Genomic DNA, 19222 nt, shown 5'->3' on the forward strand with positions numbered 1-19222 from the left:
ATTTAAAATAGTTACTGAGGTTTAATAGTGTATCGTGTTGTTATGATAGTCAATTATTTAATCAATTATTACATATGAAATAACTGTTTTGTTAAAGCTGGAATAAATCTGTTTGGGAGCTTTAGCCAAAATTGCTATTGTTAGACATGGGTTTGAGAGCTGCTGTATTGAACATGGTAGCATCTGCTTTGCCTACATTTGCATGTTTACTGTGCAAAAAGGGAAAACCAAAACAAATAACCATCCAAACCAGTAAAACTCTTTCCCCCCAACATCGAAAATAATAAGGGGTTGAGTTGGATTTCTCATTTGTGCACATTTTCAGCCCCAGCCTCTCAGGAAAGAGTCTGTTTCAGAGCTATCTTCTCAGAAGAGCAAATTAAAAGCCTCCATTAGCTCTATACCTTATGGCCTCATTATTTCCCCCCCCCCCCCTTTTCAGTTCAAGAGATTTTATTTTTAAGAGTCTCTGTGCTGAAAGTGTTAAAGCGGAACAATTCCAGAGAGAGGACAGTAATACAATGGAAGTTTCATTATAATAGGATGAAAAAATTGAATTGCTTAATGCATGATAAACCTTTCAGATACTTAATACTTCCAGGTATCCGAGCACAACCATTTAATACATCTCGGCTGGAGAACAAGAGCTCAATTAGAAACTAAAAGCAAATACACATTTGATCCCAGGGACCACTAAAGTTTAGAAATCCCTCAATAGACTGTAGCTGCTTTTTTTTTTCTTAAAATAAAAATAGGTAGTTACAAAATGGGGACTGTAACCACAGAGGGCTTGGTAGTTGATTATACAAGTTAAAGCTAATCCATGACAAGGAAGAGGCGGGGGTGTAAATAGGAAGCAATATGATCCAGGCGGGTGCACACGCCACAAAATCTTGAACCGGGGGGGATAATCTCCCGGTGTGATTTTTGTTGGAGATCTCTGCTTGATGATTTGTGATGCTGGCATTTAGTGTATGCTGTGTTCAAATCCTAGAAGCGGCGAAGTATGTCGCTTGCATTTTTTAAATCTCTCCCCCTCCGCCCCCAGCGTGGTCCGGTGCTCATTTATCTTGGAAATGAAACGTGGAATCCATTGAATCCAGACAGGCAGACCTTGCACTGCTGAAGCCCTGGCAGTGCCCAGTGTCGCTATAGTACGCCATGATGCCATCCTGCTGAGAGACCCGCATCTGTGCCTCGCTCAGCTGGAGAGCTGGGTGTGCCGTCAGTGCACAATCCGTACTCCCAGCCCTAATGTTTTCTGGGACTTGTCTTCTTCAGAAGGGAAGCACAATTGCTGCTTGTCTGCTTGCCCGTGCTAGGAGCCTTTGTCCTCGCCCAGCTCACAGAGGTTGGCGGTGGGTTGTGAATGGAGGAATCTGCTGGCCATGTTCTGGACACCCACAAGATGCCATACGTATCCAGTGTAGTGCCCTCTATGCTGCTCATGCACCACTGAGCTGTGCCTTGTTTGGACCAGCTGCTGAGCCCAGCTTGGAGGTGCCTTGGTGGAAAGAATTCACCTGGCTTGGAAGCGTGTGAGTTTGGAGCTGTCGGAGGACGAGGTGTTAGCAGACTCCCAAACAGGCAGGTTGTTATGTGCAACTTCCGAGGAGAGAATGAAGCACAAAAGTATTTGGTTCTTTCCGTAGAGTCTGAAGTACCCTGCCAGTGAGTTTACCTGGTGGCTAGTTCAAGCCTAAAATGTTATGTATCTTTGAAATACAAGTTCGAAGTAGCTATTTTTAAAAGATTCCTCCCCCCCCCCCACCCCCAAACAAAAGCCAGGACTATGCAGCACTTGAAAGACTAACAAGATGGTTTATTAGATGATGAGCTTTCGTGGGCCAGACCCACTTCCTCAGATCAAATAGTGGAAGAAAATTGGCCTGACCAAAGGATACAATCAAAAAAAGTGATCCCTTTGGTATATATGGTCAGGCCAATTTTCTTCCACAATTTGATCTGAGGAAGTGGGTCTGGCCCACGGAAGCTCATCATCTAATAAACCATCTTGTTAGTCTTTCAAGTGCTGCATCATCCTGGCTTTTGTTTCAGCCAGACCAGACTGACACGGCTGCATCTCTATTACTATTCTCCCCCCCCCCCCAGATTCTTAAGAAGTTAAAAATAATGCTCTCAATCCCCCTATAGCATTCCCCCTTGCTGACTAAGCTGTATTAAATCTCTAGAAACCCAGCTCCTTAGCTTTGGCTAGCGTCTGCTGACCAGACCAGGAGTTACATTTTGAAAGGCCTGTTTAATTGCAGCCCTGTGGGGACCAAGGAGAGCCAATGTTCATCCCAGCGAGCTGGTGGAAAGGACCCAACTGGGGATTTCAATACGTCCCTCTACCTCTTCCTTCTGTTGATTGGCTTTCTGGTCAGTCTTGCCCCTCGTGGAGTGTGAGGGAAGCCGTCCTCTCTGCTCGCAGAAGCGTGCCGGCTTGGCTAAGGGAAGTCCTGGCCTGCTGGCTCAGGACAGGCTGGCAGTTGCTGCGCACGTTCATCTGACTTGCTGAGCCCTCGCCTTGGCTTAGTTCAGTCCCGCACCTCCCTTGGGTGGACACGCGCCGTGGCCGAGAGGTGTGTTGGCTCAGCCACGTATCCAGTGAAGACTCAGGTGAAACTTGCCAGCGCTGCTGGGTGTGACGTAGGCAGAACTTGGAGTTGGCTCTGCAGGGCAGAGAGGCTGGTTTGTGCACACCCTGCTCTGGCTCTGAGCATAGTCTCTTGTCTTGTTCTGCTTGTCCCCTCTGTAAATATCCCTGTGCCGAGGGAGGAGGGGGGGGGTTGCATTGCTACCTCCTTTTTGGGTTTGGGATGTTAAATATCGGTTAATTGAATAGTCAATTAACCTCGTGAATTCTCCTCAGTTACTCGACTAGTCTATAGTCCGTGGGGATGGGGGGGTATCCAGTGTGCTGTGCCCCACTTCCAAGGAGCCTCCTGCCTCTCCACGCTGCTGCCTCTGATACAGAGGCAGCAGCATGGGGTGCCAGGCGAGAGCTGGTCCGCAAGGGGAGCCAGTTTAGAACCCAGCTCCCTTCCCACTGCAGTTAATGTCTCAGTAGGCGCCTCTTAGCATCCTGCGGTGCGCTGGGGCCGTTGCTCTGTCTCCGCTGACTTCACCGTGCCTTGTGACCTGGACTCCGGCTTCAGGCTGCGTGTGCACGTCCGCCCAGAGAGGGCTGTGCTGCAGTGTGCAGAAGAGTGGCGTGTTAGTGACCCCCCCCCCCCTGAGCCCCTGGGCCACGGTCTGAGGGGTGGGGAGTCAATGCCTTGGGCCTGGACGCCCCACACATGCTGAATTAAGCATCCCCCCCCCCATTTCTTTGGCTGGATGCACAGGCTGAGAGCGTCAGCGTCCATCGCTTCTTGTGCCTGACCACCAGGCGGCCCAGGGATAGGCGTGGGCTGGCTCTATGGTCACTGCCGTGGCTCCTCGCTAGAGTCCACGAGGGCTTTGCATCGACCCCCCCTGCAGTGCCGAGAGAGACTCTGCTTCTAAAGCTATTGCCTCTTAAAGAGTCCAGCAAACAAGGCTAGTAAATACAGCTGAGGATGACAAAATGACTCGCTTTTCCCAGCGGAGAGGGAGATATTAATATTTCAATACCCTAGGTTGTAATTGACTGTGATTTAAGAAGATTGCACTGTGGTAACACACAGTCCTCGGTGCTAGTGAGGCACGGTCCAGCTACGCGTACACCCCCCTCCGCGGCTCTCCCCCGCACTGTTCAGGTCTCCAGTGCTCGCTGCACTGCCTCTGCCAGTGAGAGACCGTCTCCTCGTAGGAAACTCTTCCGTTTTTCACCACGCCCACTCCCAGCGCGGGAGGGCTGCATAAATTAATGCCCTCGATATTTAGGTTAGGGTCAGCGCGTGTGAGCAGAAGCCAACAGTGATTTCTGGTTTAAAAATATTGCAGGGTTATTTCTAAATTTTTAATCTCGCTCAGTGATTTGGAGACAGTTTTATGAAACATGGGATTAGGATGGTGCTCAATGTTAAATGGTAAAGGAGATTATATGGATTTAACTCTATGCGTCTGTCACATAACTACCATCAATCCCATAACTTCCATTTTCTATTAAAAATCCATTTCCCCCTTTGACCTGAAAAAGCTTTCCTGGTAATCTGAATTTCTGTCTTTATTTATGAGGTACTTTTCCACTCCTCACCCCAGCCCTCTGTGTATCGCCACATGCCAGGGGGAGGTCTGCAGAGACCAGTCCGTAGCAGGCCGATACTTGATCATTGCATCGTACAGTCAGCAACGGCTCCTGCAAAGTGGAGCTTCCCTTCAAGCAGGGTTACTCACTAGGCGCTGCTCGTTCTGCCTGTCTTGGGGCAGAACAGGGAGCCCGTCCTCAGAAGCGAAATGGGGCGGGTTTCGTTTAACGGGGCGGGATGGGAAGGAATGGGTAGAGTCCACCTCTTCTCTCACACTTAAAGGCACCTCTAGGATCCCAGGGGTGAAGAAGAAATGGGAGAGGCCTATGCTATGGGCCAGAGTGGCAGAATATTCCCAGCGCTAGGTCTGTACGTGCCACCTGTAGCTATGCCGCGGGAAGGACGTTCTGTGCGCTCCACTGATAAAGGTAGAGCGGTCTCCATGCCAGATTGCGTCCTAGGGCATGTGCAGTCTCTTACTGTGATGGGCGGCACACGGATGCCTTCTCTTTGCTTGTTTTCCTTCGTCTGACACTAAACACACATTTTTGCTCTTGTGTACAGGAAACATGAGATGTTCTGAGCAGCAGAAATGCTGCTTCCTGAGGACAAACTAGCCTTACGGCGTGACTGACGTGTGTGTTTGTAGCCAGAGTGACTTAGACAGATTGGAGGATTGGGCCACAAGAAATCTGATGAGGTTCAACAAGGACAAGTGTAGAGTCCTGCACTTGGGACGGAAGAATCCCAAGCATGGTTACAGGCTGGGGACCTACCAGCTAAGTAGCAGTTCAGCAGAAAAGGACCTGGGGGTTACAGTGGATGAGAAGCTGGATGAGTCAACAGGGGGCCCTTGTAGCCAAGAAGGCTAATGGCATATTAGGTGCATTAAGAGGAGCATTGCCAGCAGATCCAGAGATGTCATTATTCCCCTTTATTCAGCTCTGGTGAGGCCGCATCTGAGGTATTGTGTCCAGTTCTGGGCCCCCCACTACAAAAAGGATGTGGACGCATTGGAGAGGGGCCAGCGGAGGGCAACCAAAATGATTAGGGGGCTGGAGCACAGACCTACATGGAGAGGCTGAGGGAGTTGGGTCTGTTTAGTCTGCAGAAGCGAAGAGTGAGGGGGGATTTGAGAGCAGCCTTCAACTTCCTGAAGGGAGGTTCCAAAGAGGATGGACAGAGGCTGTTCACAGTAGTGATGGATGGCAGAACAAGGAGCAATGGGCTCAAGTTGTGGTGGGAGAGGTCCAGGTTGGATATTAGGAAAAACTATTTCCCTAGGAGGGTGGTGAAGCGCTGGGATGGGTTCCCTAGGGAAGTAGTGGAGTCTCCATCCCTAGAGGTGTTTGTCTCGGCTTGACAAAGCCCTGGCCGGGTTGATTTAGCTGGGATTGGTCCTGCCTAGAGCAGGGGGCTGGACTTGATGACTCCTGAGGTCTCTTCCAGCTCTGTGGTTCTATGAGGAAGGCCGGGCTGTGTCTTGGCTGACAGCGTGTCCAATAGCTGCTGAGATGTTTCGTCTCAGGAAGGATTAACTAAGAGGGGGAATTGTCGGTGGGCAGAGTTTCTCCTTGCTTGTATTCCCAGCTCAGTGAGTGAGCATGTTCTGGAGGAGCCTGCAAGCCGGGACTCCTGGGTTCTTCCATTCCTCTGACTTACCAAGACTCAATGGGCAATTTATTTCACAGTGCCTCAGTTTCCCCATCTCTCCAAAACCAGGACTCCTACGTCCGGTGCCAGGACGTTTTGCGCTCTGGGGAGCTGTGCTGACAGGGAGCTCCCTGATGACTTCCATTGACAGGGAGGCTTGCACAATGAAAAGTCTGCACAAAGTAATGATGCAGCATTTGTCTTCCCCCGTCGGCTCAGGGAGGCCTGAGCCAGCTGGCGCCGTGACGCTCCCCCAGGGCGGGGCGCGAGGTCCCAAACCCCCATCCTGATGAAAACACAAGGACCGGCTCTTTCGGGGAGGGAGTGCTGAGGGCCCCATCGCCGCGTCGTGATGGGAGCCGCTCTGCCCAGCCGTGCTCGAATGGCCTTTTCGTAAAGAGCAGTGGGGAAGCCGTCTCCCTGGGGGGCAGCTCAGCGCTGAGCCAAGCATGCTAATACAGCCGAGACTCGTCTCCCTTCCTCCCCGCCCCAAAGCTGGAGAAACGGAGGGTCCCCTGTGACCCGTTCTACAGCAGCAGAGCTGGCCACGCCGTGGGCTAGTGCAAGCGGGAGGGACTGTGCTCTCAGCTAGGACTGTTCGTCCTCTGACACCGCGCCCAGCGTTGGCCTACAAACTGCAGCGCGTTCAAACTGGTTCTATGTGACAGCGAACGTGTCCCGCCCCGTGGCCCTCAGGTGTGAGGCTCTGGCGGGAGAGGCGGGGAGTGGAACCGCAGGAAGGGGGAGCTGGGAGCGAAAGGCCTTCTCCCTCCTGGAGGGAAACGCCCCTCCTCGTCCAGCCGCCACCGTGCTGCAGAATTCCGCAGGCCTGCTGTCTGCGGAGACGTCTCCGGAGGGCCCCTAGTCCCTGCTGCCTCCTCCCTCCCGAGCTCGGCTAGCCCGGAGCGAGGGGGCGGACAGGTGGCTTAGCTGCGGGAGCGTCTTGGGAATTGGCGCTTGCCTTGGCCAGAGGCGTGCTCGCGATGGTTGGGAATCGCCGTCCTGTGGCCGGGCTGGGCTAGGGCTCCGTGGCATCCCCTCGGCCCTGCTCCCGCCGTGCGGAGAGCCCCGTGCGCCTCCGCCCACTGACAGGCTGGCTTGGGCGGTCGCTGCGGCAGCGGCCGGCTCCCAGGGCGCGTGGCTGGGAAGCTGTTGCTCTGCAGGCCGGAGGAGTCTGCCCACGCGGTAACGCCCTGCTCTTGGCTCTGGTCTCTCCACAGTGCGCACTGAAGATGTCGGGACCAGTCTCTACTTTGTGAATGACTCTCTTCAGCAGGTGACCTTCTCCAGCACCGTCGGGGTGGTGATCCCCTGCCCGGCAGCAGGGTCCCCCAGCGCCGCCCTTCGCTGGTACCTCGCCACCGGGGACGACATCTACGATGTGCCGCACATCCGGCACGTCCACGCCAACGGGACGCTGCAGCTGTACCCCTTCTCGCCGTCAGCCTTCAACAGCTTTATCCACGACAACGACTACTTCTGCACCGCCGAGAACGCGGCGGGCAAAATCAGGAGCCCCAACATCCGGGTTAAAGCAGGTAGGGCCTCGTGCGGTGCCGGGGCAAGGGCTGGGGAGATGGCCAGACGCCCGTTTGGGTGGCCCGGCTGAGTCTCTCCGTGCCGTGCAGTTGCTGTACGGCGGCCGGCAGGCTGGGCTCCCGTGATGGGCGAACTGCTGACCGAGGGGGCGTTCCTCCAGGGCTGGAAGGGGGGGGCTCTTGAGTCCTGTGCCTGGTTCTGCTGCTGATGCTGCGTGACCAGGGCGAGTCGCTTCCCCCCGGGGACAACGAATGCCCGTTCACGGCCCAGCATGCTCGGCAGATGTGCACGCTGATCCGCCAGGCGCTTGGACAACCTCCAGGGAGCCCACGGCGGCTGCTCCTGGGCTTGGAAGGAGGCCTCTCTGCTAGGCTCCCACAGCTGCACGTGCAGGGTCTGCTCCTGCCAAGGCAAGGGCTGGCGCGCACCTCCATGGGGGGACAGGCGGCCCAGAGGTGGCTCCGGAGCGCTATGGGGAAGGAGAAGCTTCTGCCTGTAGGTCAGGTCGGGGTCCCCTTCAGTGGCTTGCACGTGGCGCTGAGCCCTGGGCTCTGCAGAGGCAGCTGGTCCCAGCAAGGCCCCGGACGGGACACGGCTGCAGGCAGGACAGGGAGTCGCTTCCCTGCGCAGGCGCCACTAGTGCAGGCAGAGGTGGCAGCCCCCGGGCCCAGCGCTGGCTCCTCCTCAGCTGGGGCTCGGGCTCCCTCTCCGTGGGGCGTGAATGTGCCCAGGTGCTTGGGTGTCATCTTGCACCGCTGGGCCAGAGGCTTGTGGCTCAGGCCCAGGAGCCCCGTCACTGCTGCTAATTCTCTTCTCGGCCTTGGGCAACCTGCCTTGCTTCCCCTCGGTGGGGTGAGGCCGGTGACGCTTGCCTGGCCCACGAAGAGCATGCGTGGTCTGCTGTGTGGCTCTGCGGCTGGGCCCTGGGCCGTGGAACATCTCCTAGCTTAGGGTTTCTCCCCCCAGCCTGGGGAGGCCCCTGAGCCTCTGGCTGGGGGGCCTGAGAGTGGGGCACGGAGTGAGCGTGTCTGAGCCGACCCGGGGCTCGTGGGGCAGCTGTGTGCGCGTGGGCCGACAAGCAGCGGGTGTGTGCTTAGCGTGCGGGAGAGGCTTCTCTGGCAAGGCCGTGGGACTAGGACGGATGCTCTATTGCAAGAGGATCAATCGATGTCGGCACAGACAGCTAGTAGATACGAGGGCCGGGTGCTGGATAAACAGGGGGCGGGGTGCCAATAATGTTTCAAAAACTGCATCCGACCCAGGCCAAGAACAAAGGATAATTCAGGCCACTGGCTGGCGGGGGAGCTCTGCAGCGCGATTAGCAGGGAAGGCAGCGGAGGGCCAGCCAGCCTAGTGCTGCCAGCTGAGGAGGGTCCGGGGGAAGCTGGCGGGAGCAAGAGAGCATGGGCCTGCAGGGTGGGTGCCTGTCTGGCAACGTCTGAGCCCCTTCGAGTGCTAGAGAGCCACAGGGACAAAAGCCTCCAGCGCATCCCTATGAGCCGGTCCCAGAGCACTGCTGGGCTGGCACATGGGTCATGGGTCATGGCTCTGATAGCGGCCGTGCAGCCAGGCAGGGTGGAAGAGGAGATGCAAGGACACGGAACTCCGTTCTCTTCCAGGGACTATGACCCACCTGCAGCAGAACGAGAGGGGGTGTTTCATTTACTGCCCTCCTTGAGCCCTTCTGGAGGTGGGACGTGGGTGCGTACAGCCTGCACCCTGCCAGCTCCCTGTGATTCTGTGGCCGGAGCGCTTTGCTCGCCAGACCCACGTCCACGCTGACGTAGCGGGACAGCAGGCTTGGCACACGGGTCTGCGGAGCAACGGGGAGGGCCACCGGCGTCTTCTCTCCAGCAGCGGGTCCCGGATGCCACTGAGACCTGGAGCGGCCCGGTGGCATCCGGCCTGTTTGGAGACCAGACGCTGGATTAGATGGCCGAGTCCAGAGCCAGCTGTTCCAGAGGAAGGGGCAGCAAGCTGCTGTAATCATCCTCACCCACGTCGTCTGAGATGGGCTCTAGCTCTGCAGCACGAGGGTTTCTCGCCCGTCTCGGACTTTCCTTAGCATGAGTCTCAGGAACTCCTGGAGAGTCCTGTATGATTGTCCTGTCCCTCAGCCGGTCCCCAATGGAGGGGAAGCCCCTGCCCCATTAACCCCTTCCTAAACCCTTGTATCTGCATTGCAGGCTCCAGCCCAGCACCCCAAGACTCCTAAGGAAACAAAAAGAGGAGGAGCCCGGCCAAGTGCTGCTTTCCAGAGCGATTCTAGTAAATTATTGACCAGGCTGAGGAGGGCTAATAGCCCGGGAATGACTTCATTAAGTAACCTATTCAAACCAAGAGCAGCCAAACAGACTAAAGGGCGTTTTTATTCTAATTCGTTCTACTGCAGAGTAAACTGGCATTAGGGCCTCTCCGGCCGCCCGCAGAGTGAACGACTCCCCAGCATTAGCAGGCTGGCTCTAAAGCACAGCGGAAGGGCGTGTGCCGTGTGTGTGTGTGTGTGTGTTAAGGGAGGGGGTGTAAATAAGTGCTTGTCAGATGTTGTGCGTGGCTTGTGCCAGCCCAGTTCTGGTGGCAGTTGACTGTCCCATCTGCGCATAATAAATAGCAATCTTAGTTAGAGACACCGAGGGAGAGGCAACGCTTCTATTGCCTCACCCACCTTGTGTGTCTAACGTCCTGGGCTGACGCCACCACCGCTGCCCCACATGCCTGGCCCTTCCATGCAACGTCTCATCCATCCAGCTGAAAATAGCCCTGTTCTGCTAATGGGGAAACTGAGGCACGAGTGACTTGGCTGGGTCCAATGCTCTGTCTGCTCCATGCAGAGTTTGAACCAGTGTGGGCTGGGAGCTGGGTGGTGGGCTGCCCAGATAGGGCTCGGTAGGCTGGCATGAGGCAGTATGTGGAGGGTGCTATGGCAGCTCCTGCTCTCCCAACAGCCAAGCGGGGTGGGGGCCTGAGAACAAGAGCGACTGGCACAGCTCTGCAGGCCCCTGCCCCTAGCTGTTCCAGGCCCAGCTGTGTTGCATCCGGCACGTAGCTGGGTGAGCAGCGCTCCTGCAGGCGGGTTTCCAGAGTGGATGCTCCCGTCTATTCCTGCCTCACCCCCTCCCCAAACCCTCCAGCCCTCGAGGAAAGACCTGGAAAGTGCTGCTTCTGCAGCACCGCCTGCCAGGGCCAGATGGGCCACACTGTTTGTGGAAGCAAATGCTGGTGTGGGGAGGGGGAGGGGATTCCATTTTCTTAGTCCCTACTAGGTTTCTAGAGGTGAAACTCCACCTCTGGTCACAACTGTGGGGTCCTGCTGGCCAGTGACTCCCTCTAGACACTGAGATGAGCCTGTGAGTGAGTCCCTGGCAGGGCTGGGGACAGAGCCCAGGGGGCCTGACGCTAGCTCCTGCTCTAACCACTGGACTTGCTTGCCCTCTTTGGAGTGACAACAGGCAGCCGCAGCCTTCATCTCCTGTCTGAAGAGGGGTGTTGCAAGCCGGATGACAAGGCTTTCAGCTGCCAGGCCTGGCTGGTAGACCAGGCCTCCTCTTCTCCTTCAGTGGGTGCCCATGAGACATTTGAACACGCTTGCAGGGTTCCTCAGGGTGCCACTGGGACTGCTCCGCCCCGAGGGTCAGAATGAGTTGGGCTCGAGGAGACTTAGAAACGCTTTGCAAAACCCCTAGGTGTGTGTCTCAGGAGCGTGTGCCTGTTCCCGCCCACTTCCCGAATGCCAGGCAGTTACCCCCTGTCCCTGAAACCCCTCTTCCACCGCTTTGCATGGGCCATCGGCTGGAAAAGCCAATTTGACCATGCTACATGGAGAGGGAAAGCTGGAAAATTGGAGATTTCTCGGGGATCCGGGATGATTCGAGGGCTGTGCAGGCTGCCTTCTAGTGAGTGATGGGCAGCATGCAGGCTGTCTCCTTTGCCCGGCAGAGGGGATAAGGTGCACTCATGGCGGTTTACAAGAACCTACATGGGACAGAGACGTCCGATAGACAACAGCTCTTCGGTCTAGCAGCCCAGCCGCACAATCTAATGGCTGCAAGCGGAGACCAGACAAACGTGGAGGAAAATAGGGGTGCTGAGACCCTGTGAGCCACCAGTAGGTGGCAGGAGAGTGCACCCGGGTGCTTTCCGGTTTCACGCCGCACCAAAACCCAAAAGGCAGCGCCTGCGGGTGAAGCAACTTGCACGGGGTGTGGCACATTCGCCATCACCCGGAGTCTTTCTTTAAAGACTGGCTGGATTTCCAAGGGTCCCTTCTAACTCAGGCAGAAGTGATGGGCTGGAGGCAGGTTCTGGTGCAAGGCTGTCTGGCTTTGCTAAAGTAGGAAGGACCGGCTAGGTGATGAGACGGGAAGCTTGTGTCTTTCACCATCTAGGAGGGAGGGAGCTGCCCCCATGTAACTACCAGGGCTCCTGCTAACCAAGCCGCTCTGGTCCTCGAGCTGCCCCATGCTGCAGGGCCCACCAGGCCTGCCCCAGACTCTGGCCGCAGCAAGAAGGGTCTCCAGTGAAATTCACCCGAGAGTGCACCATTGCCAGGGGATTGTGCCCAGCCCCACCGCGCTCTGGTGCCAGCAGGGCTCGGGTCCTCAGAGAAGAGCCACGTCTTCCTGCCAGGATGCTGCCCTGTGCCCTGGCGGGCCGCGCGGAGCCCTCCCGTGGGAGCGTTGCACAGCCCTGCACTTCCCCGTGGAAGGAGGAAGCTGAGGGCTGCAGCCAGGCGGGAGGCCGCGAGTCCCTCGGGGAGGTGCACCCAGGCTCCTGTTGGCAGAAACGCTCTGAGGTGGGAAATATCCGCTGTCCCTCTCCCGGAGCGGCTCGTCGCCATGCGGCGATTGTGAGGGCCATGCCACTCTGGAAGTGGACCCCCCCCAGCCCACTGCCGTGCTGGCCTGCTGCTGTGGCCCTCCGTGGCCCGGCTGGCGTGGCATGGCCAGGAAGAAGGTGCAGTCATTGGAGTGCCGTTGGCAGAAGATCTTTCTTGGCGTCTCTCTCCTGCGTGGGCCCTGTGAGCACGTGGGCTGTTGAGGCCCCTGATGCAGGCGCGCGGGCGGGGCAGCCAAGCTGGCAAACGCTGGAGCTGCTCCACGTGTGGACTGGTGCGGTTTCAATGCACGTGTGTGGAGTGGCACAGCTTGGCGTCGGCGCCTTGACCGCTGGCTGATCATCTGCTCTTCTCTCTCCAGTGTTCAGGGAACCGTACACCGTCCGGGTGGAGGACCAAAGGTCAATGCGTGGAAATGTGGCTGTTTTCAAGTGCCTCATCCCTTCTTCAGTGCAGGAATACGTCAGCGTTGTGTCCTGGGAGAAAGACACCGTTTCTATCATCCCAGGTAAGAGAGGAGCAGGCGGGGGGTTTCCCCTCTCCCCGCAGCTACCCACTGCGTTGTCGTGTGCCTGAATTGTTGTCTGTCGCGCTCTGTTCCTCAGCCCCCAAAGCAAGGGAGTTTGCTGATGAATCGGCTCTTTGGGAACACGAATCTGAGGGGTTTACGCTGGAAATGAGTGAGATCTGACCATGCCACACGTGCGGGGGGCCGGTTGTATTGGTCAGACTGTGGCCTGTGCTCGGAGGCTCCGGGGTGTAAAGCTAACGTGTGACAATACGTCTGTGTCTTCTGGGCTCTCCCGCCGCTAGTGACCAGGGGCGTCAGGCACCTGTGCCCTCATCCTCTGGGAGCGGGGCTTCACGGTCGCCCACCTGAGGCGTCAACAGGAAAGTCTCTCTCGTGACTCTTTGCGTCCCTTCCAGTCCAACCAGCAGGGGTGTGCAGGGCCCTGTGCTGCCTGTCTGTCCGTGGTGCAGTTGCTGCCCACTAGGACTCGTGGGCAGGGAGGAGTAAGGGGCCCGCTCTGTCTGCGGGGGAGGGGAGCGCGCAGAGGACACGTGCCGCCAGCGTGTGTGATTGGCGGGGTGGCTGTGCCGATGCCCCCCCGGGGGGGAGGGGCTAGTGGCTGCAGTGGCTTGGGGGGAAAGCCTTTGATCAGAGGCCATGCTCCAGCGGGACCTGGGCCTGAGGAATCCAGCTCCTGGGACCATTTTGGCCAGGTGTGGGGCATCCTTTCACCCCGAAAGCCTAGTGGGCGGGGCTCCATGCCATGTGGGACTGGCCCGTGCCAGGCACAGCTCTCAGGGAGCGCAGAACGAGTCCAGGGCCTGGTTCTGGGGTGGCCCATTGCAGAGACTTGGGAGGCGAGGCTCCACACTGCCCAGGCACTGAGGGCGCGGGGGCTGAGTGGTCGGGGGGAGCCTGTAGCTGTTCAGTGCTCGGGCCTATTCTCTTTGCGGAGGAGGGCTGTGGTTGTGTGGCTGGGACCGGGCACCTGAGCATGATCCTCTGGACCAGGTGTGCAGACTCCCTGGCACCTCAGCCGGGCCCGACGCGTCACACCCGGCTCCCTCTTTTGCAAACCGGTGCAGATTTGGCAACATCAAAACACTTGACAACTTCCCGTCTATTGCACCAGACTGTTTGGGTTGGAAACAAACCCTTGGGAAGAAGCAGCAATGTTTTGTTTGGCTGGTTTCAAAACACAGTGGCTTGGGTTTTGGTTCCTATTGACGTTTCAAACGTTCCTCTTTGCCGTGTATTTAACCCCCTCCGGAGCATTACAGATGTCCGGCACTGGGACGCGGTGTGCCAGGCAGAACCCACCCGCCGGGCCCATCCTGAGTGGCCATTGAGAAATCTGCCTTTTGCCCAGCTCTGCTCCAAGTCATGCCTGCTTCGACTGACAAGCCCTAGGGAATTGTCGAGGGAGGCTGGGAAGCTCCCTGGAAGAGGAGGCTAGCCCCCCCCCACCGACGTGACCTTTTTGGTGGGCACATTGTTGTTTGAGCAGAACAAAAGGCTGCATGAAGTGCTCATTGATTTGTGAGCAAGTTGCGCACAGAAACAATTGCTGCTTTGCTCCGTTGCCCGATGCTCTCGTGTGCTTGGCGGTTGCCTGGTGCACTGATGGTGCGGCGTTTGCAGTGGGAGGCCGGGTTCGCTGGGCCATGTGCAAGGTGCTGCACTGAGCCGGGCGTGTTTCCACCTGCCACCCGCCCTGAGGTTTGTGTGCGGCTCAGTACAACTTAGCGTTGCTGCTCTCCCAGCGAGCGGCACGGGGGCACCCCGCTCGAGCGCTGGTTGTAGGTGGGCTCCAGGGCTCTTCGGGTTGTGAGGGTGCCCTGGCCTCTGTTTGCTAGAAGCTGGGAACAGGGACCGGGGGGACGTCTTGAGGATTCCCTGTTCTGCTCATTTGCTCTGGAGCACCTGGCACAGGCCACTGCTGGCAGAGACCCGGCTCCATGGGTCTCTGGTCTGCCCTGGCACGTCTGCGCTAACCCGAGTGGGGCAGGCAGCGGGTGAGGTTCCTCCATCCTGGGGTGACCTTCTGGCTCTCTGCTCGGAGACGGTATTGATGGCAGCGCTGGCCTACCGCGCAGCACGTGTGCGCTAGTAGTAAAGCCGTCAATACGGCTGGCTCTGGGGATCCGGAAAGAATTAAAGGATTTTGCCCGAAGTTAGTGCACTGTGTTTGATATTTGCTCACAGGTCAGTCAATAGGAAGAGCCCTCGGGAGCGCGGGACGGCTGTAGTTGGGATGTTGCCGATGGGCTGGGCTTTCGGCGGCTTGGCCGCCTGCCTCTTGGTGCTTAGTAAAGAGTTTCGTGCCACGCACGCAAGTGCCACCACCAGTTCAGCCCCAGGGGCAAAGCTGGAGCCGTCTCTCAGGGGAGCAGGTGTGCTCCGGGCTTGGCCACTCTCGGAGGACTGTCTCAGTGATGTGCTCGCCTGGTGAGTGGCATGGGGCTGCTGTGAGGGCGAGATTCAGCCCAACCGGCCTGGGAACGCGCGCTTGGCACCTTGCTGCATCATCTCCTGGCAGGGCAGCTGGCTTTCCCGGTGGGACCCGGCTGGCTCAGGGATCTGCCATTCAGTGCGGTGGTCCTGTGCCGTGTGGTGGATGCCGGGGACTCGAGCTGGAGGGCGGGAGCAATATTTGTTCCCACATTCATGGTGTTTGGTTTCCCCACAAGCCGCGTCGCTGTGAGGTTTACCCTGCTGTCCACCCCCGGGGAGTTCTGGTGACGCTTCGGACTAAGCTGGGAGGGGCCGAGGGGAGTGGTGGCTGTCTGGCCACGGGCCTTTCCCTCTGGGTGAGTGGGTGGGTCCCGCGGTGGTGGGGTCAGTCCCGCTTGGGCCAGGGCGGCGCAGGAGCCGAGGAGAGGGGGGAGCTGCGAGAATAAACGCCTGCTGTCGCGGTGCAGGGAGCTCTGGAACCGAGCCGGGATCTAGGAGGGCGAGGTTCTGGGAGACTTGGTCTAGCTGGTGTAACTAGCCGCTGGTTTAGGCGAGCGGGGTGGCCACCCAGCAGTGCTGCATGCGCGCCAGCCTAGGGTAGCTCCCGGGCAGTCTGGCTCCTTGCTGGCTTGCAGGGCTGCCGTTAACCGGGCCTTCGTCCCGCGCCGTCCATGCCTGTGCCCCGCTGGAGTCCTGTGCTGGGGTGGCCAGGTGTCCGGTATTGACCCGGGCAGGCTGGTGTTTTTACCTCCTGGCCGGGAAAACATTCCGAGAATACCGGGCACCTACAACGGCCCGTACTTTGTGATTCTTTCCCGGCCCGGAGCGGGAAGACAAGATGGTGGATGGCTGCCGGCAGCCTGGTAGGGCCAAAATGCCTCAAAAACATTTCTTAAAGGGGCCATGCTGATTTTTTTTAATTTTTAATTTTTTTTTGCTTAACTCTCAGGGTCATTTTTTTTCCCCTCAACAGCTTTGGTCTCCCCCTTTTTTATTCTCAACAGAATTTTTTCCCCGGTGTTTTTTTGAGTGTGTGTGTGGGGGGGGGCGGGGGGCATGTAGGTGGCAGTTGTGTTCTGTATTTTTGGTTAAACTATCTGGCAACGTTACCTGTAGTTGTGGGGGGGGGGACTGTCTCCTAAAGATCCCTGCCAAGTAGAATTGGCCCAGGCAGCAGCGCTGTGTGGCCCTGACTTACCCACCAGCTCTTGGGCAGTGAGGCCTTAAGCGACTCTCTGTGGCCACTGAAGCAAACGGCACTTGGCCGAAGACGTGCGGCGGGGTCCAGATCTCTGCTCATCTCACGCCCCTTCCTGGAGGATGCTGTGTCTGTGGCCATGTCCCTGTGGCAGGGACGTGCAGCTGCTAGTGTTTGCTCTGCAGTGGAACTGCTGTCTCCCTTCCAAGGGCGGCAGGGCCCCACGGCAGCCTGGCTGTGGCTCTGCCACGTGGCCGGGACCGAACTAGCCCTGCTTTGGCAACATGTTAGGGCCCAGCCAGGCTTGCAACAGGAGCAGGGCCCTGTACGCAGCTGGGGCTCTGGGGAAGAGCCCTCAGGCCGGTTCGTTGCCCTGCCTCCAGGCACAAGCGTGTCCGGTTCCCTCCCCCAAATGCGAGCGTGGGCCACCAGGGGCCTTGATCTGAACCCTGCTCTGTTCCTTCCCTCCGAGCGGCCAGCTAGCCTCTCTCCGACTGGTCGGTCCCCCTCCCCCTCGCCCCCAGTGACCAGTGCAGCCAGGGACCGTTGTCAACAGATGGCTCTTCAGCGCCGTGGCGGGCAGAGAGGGAGAGGCCCTGCTAGTGAGTGTTTGCCACAGCTTCCTCACTCGGCTCGGCTCAGCCAGACTCGGGGATAGCAGCCCCCTCGCCCGCTGGCGCCGCACAGGCCTGGCGTGAGCAACACTTGTCCCGCTGCTGCCCGGTGCTAGCTGCTCTCGGGCAGATGAAGCAGTCCGGTGTTTGGGCCTGACCCTGGGCTTCCTTTGCACAGTCGGTTTGTTGGCACGTGGGCTGGTTGACCTAGTGCCCTGCCTTTGCGTGTTCCTCGCCTGGGCTGGCACTTCAGTTGTGCAGTTTGTGCCGGATGGTTCGATTTGGGGACGAACTTTGAGCGGAACAATTGTAACGTCTTAAAGCCACGATTACCCTGAAGACCGAATATATAACTTGTGGAGCGTCGACACAAGCAACATACTTGCCATTGGATTATAAATTTGCATCTGCCCAAAGCTGGGTTTTTATTTGCTTTCGTGTTGAGGCTAAAACTGAATTCACCGGGGCTTTGTTCTGAGCTGTTGTGATCCTCAGAGTCTATCCTGGGTGGGTGTATCCTAGGAGGGGGTTATTAGTGCTGGCTGAGCTCTCATTGCTTTGGGTGTTGTTAAATAAAACCAACCAACCAACCAAAACTGGTTCAGAAACAAAGCCCTTTTCTGCCTGAAAACCTGTGTTGTGAACTGAAGGTCAAACCTACCAATGCAGCACTCTCCTGAAGTCATCCCTTCCGAAGAGCAGATCTACGCAAGGACACCTGCTTTGAAAAGTCAATCTTGGCAGTAGCATCAAGCCAGCCGTGTGGCCTAGTGTGTTACCGCGAGCCTGCTCCGCTTACTGTAGCGGCCTGCATCTGCATCAGAGATGTGTGCCTGTTCTTGGCGTGCTCCAGCAGGAGAGACACAAGAACAGCCAGACGGGGTGAGACTAAAGGTCCATCCAGCCCCGCGTCCTGTCTGATGACAGCGGCCAATGCCAGGTGCCCCAGAGGGAGTGAATCGAACAAGTAATGATCAAGCGATCTCTCTCCTGCCATCCATCTCCACCCTCTGACAAACACAGGCTGGGGACACCATTCCTCACCCATCCTGGCTAATAGCTAAGGGTACGTCTACACTAGCCCTCTTGTTCGAATTAGGGAGGCTAATGAGGGCGACCGAAATTGCAAATGAAGCCCGGGATTTAAATATCTCGCACTTCGTTAACATGTTCCCGGCCGGTCGCCATTTTGGAAATTGACTAGCTCGGAAGAACTGCCCGTGTCTACACATGGCAGAGAAGGGCGATTCCGAAATGAGTTTTAACTGGTAATTCGAAGTAAGGGGTTTATTTCCTTGGAGCAATGAATGGGTTAATGCTTGTGCTTTCTTCTGCCCCCTACTGGGCAGAGCTGGAGCTGCCAGAGCTCCGGCATTTGTAGCGGTAAAGGAGGATGTTCCTGTTGCTCAAGGGGCAGAGACCTGTGCTGTGTGAGGGGCAGAGTGCACGTCTGTCCTTAGCTAGTACCTGTGATGCGAGTGTAACTTGACGATTGAACTGGAAGGGCGCGGAGTGCCTAGAGAAGGCTATTGCATGGTCTTCTCCCCGGGGCGAAGGCCTCTTCTAATGCTGGACAATGCGTCTTTTGGGTTTCACATTCTGTCTTTATGGCTGTTCCAAATTATTTCAGTCAAAGGCATTAGGCAGAATTTGAGGCGCGTGGTCTCTTTCGCGGCTAGTTAACAGCACAGAACTGTTTGATCTGCAACGGGCACCTCTGCTTCGCCTGCTCTGGTTAGCTCCTGACAAACAGCTCTCTCCAGGAGCACCTGCTACGTGTATCTCCGAAAATATTTAAAACAATTGCAGAAAAAGGCTGGACCCCTATGTCCTGCTATTGTAATGGCTTTCTGGCTGCTTTTTTCTTTTCCTAGCCAGCTGCATTATTTAGTTAACTTGGCAACACTGTAACTTACCCTGAAATCAAAGATAAATTCTTTATAAAAGGTTATCCTGTGCATAAATCATCATTAGTCTACCTCATTTTTGTTTAATGCCTACCTAACTGTGCTGTAGTGTAAAAATGTGTGTTTAGTGAAGTCAAGGGTTGCAGAGAAATTATAGGGTTTTCAAAAACCCATTTGCTTTGCTGGTGCTCACATCAAAATCAATTTTGCCTTTAGTTCTCAACCTCCTAGCAAACATGCAGCACCACTCGCTGAGTTCTGGCATTTAAAGTTGGGTAGCGTTTATTCAGAATAAGCCAACAGTGCTTAGAGTGGCGGACTATGTATAAGATTGCAT

The 19222-nt window shown here is 56.8% G+C and overlaps 1 protein-coding gene across 4 annotated transcripts in view; it reads left to right on the top strand.

The window, feature by feature from the left end:
* The window catches only part of DSCAML1 (DS cell adhesion molecule like 1), a 261125-nt gene that overhangs the window by 10124 nt on the left and 231779 nt on the right, over positions 1-19222 (top strand). For all 4 annotated transcript variants that reach the window (XM_075909312.1, XM_075909311.1, XM_075909313.1 and 1 more), the window contains exons 2-3: positions 7049-7366; positions 12563-12709. In XM_075909312.1, the coding sequence (XP_075765427.1) occupies positions 12607-12709 (103 nt within the window). In that variant the 5' untranslated portion in view covers positions 7049-7366; positions 12563-12606. The remainder of the gene's footprint in view (positions 1-7048; positions 7367-12562; positions 12710-19222) is intronic.

The sequence above is a fragment of the Pelodiscus sinensis genome, chromosome 26 (genome assembly GCF_049634645.1).
Source record: "Pelodiscus sinensis isolate JC-2024 chromosome 26, ASM4963464v1, whole genome shotgun sequence".
Lineage (NCBI taxonomy): Eukaryota > Metazoa > Chordata > Testudines > Trionychidae > Pelodiscus > Pelodiscus sinensis.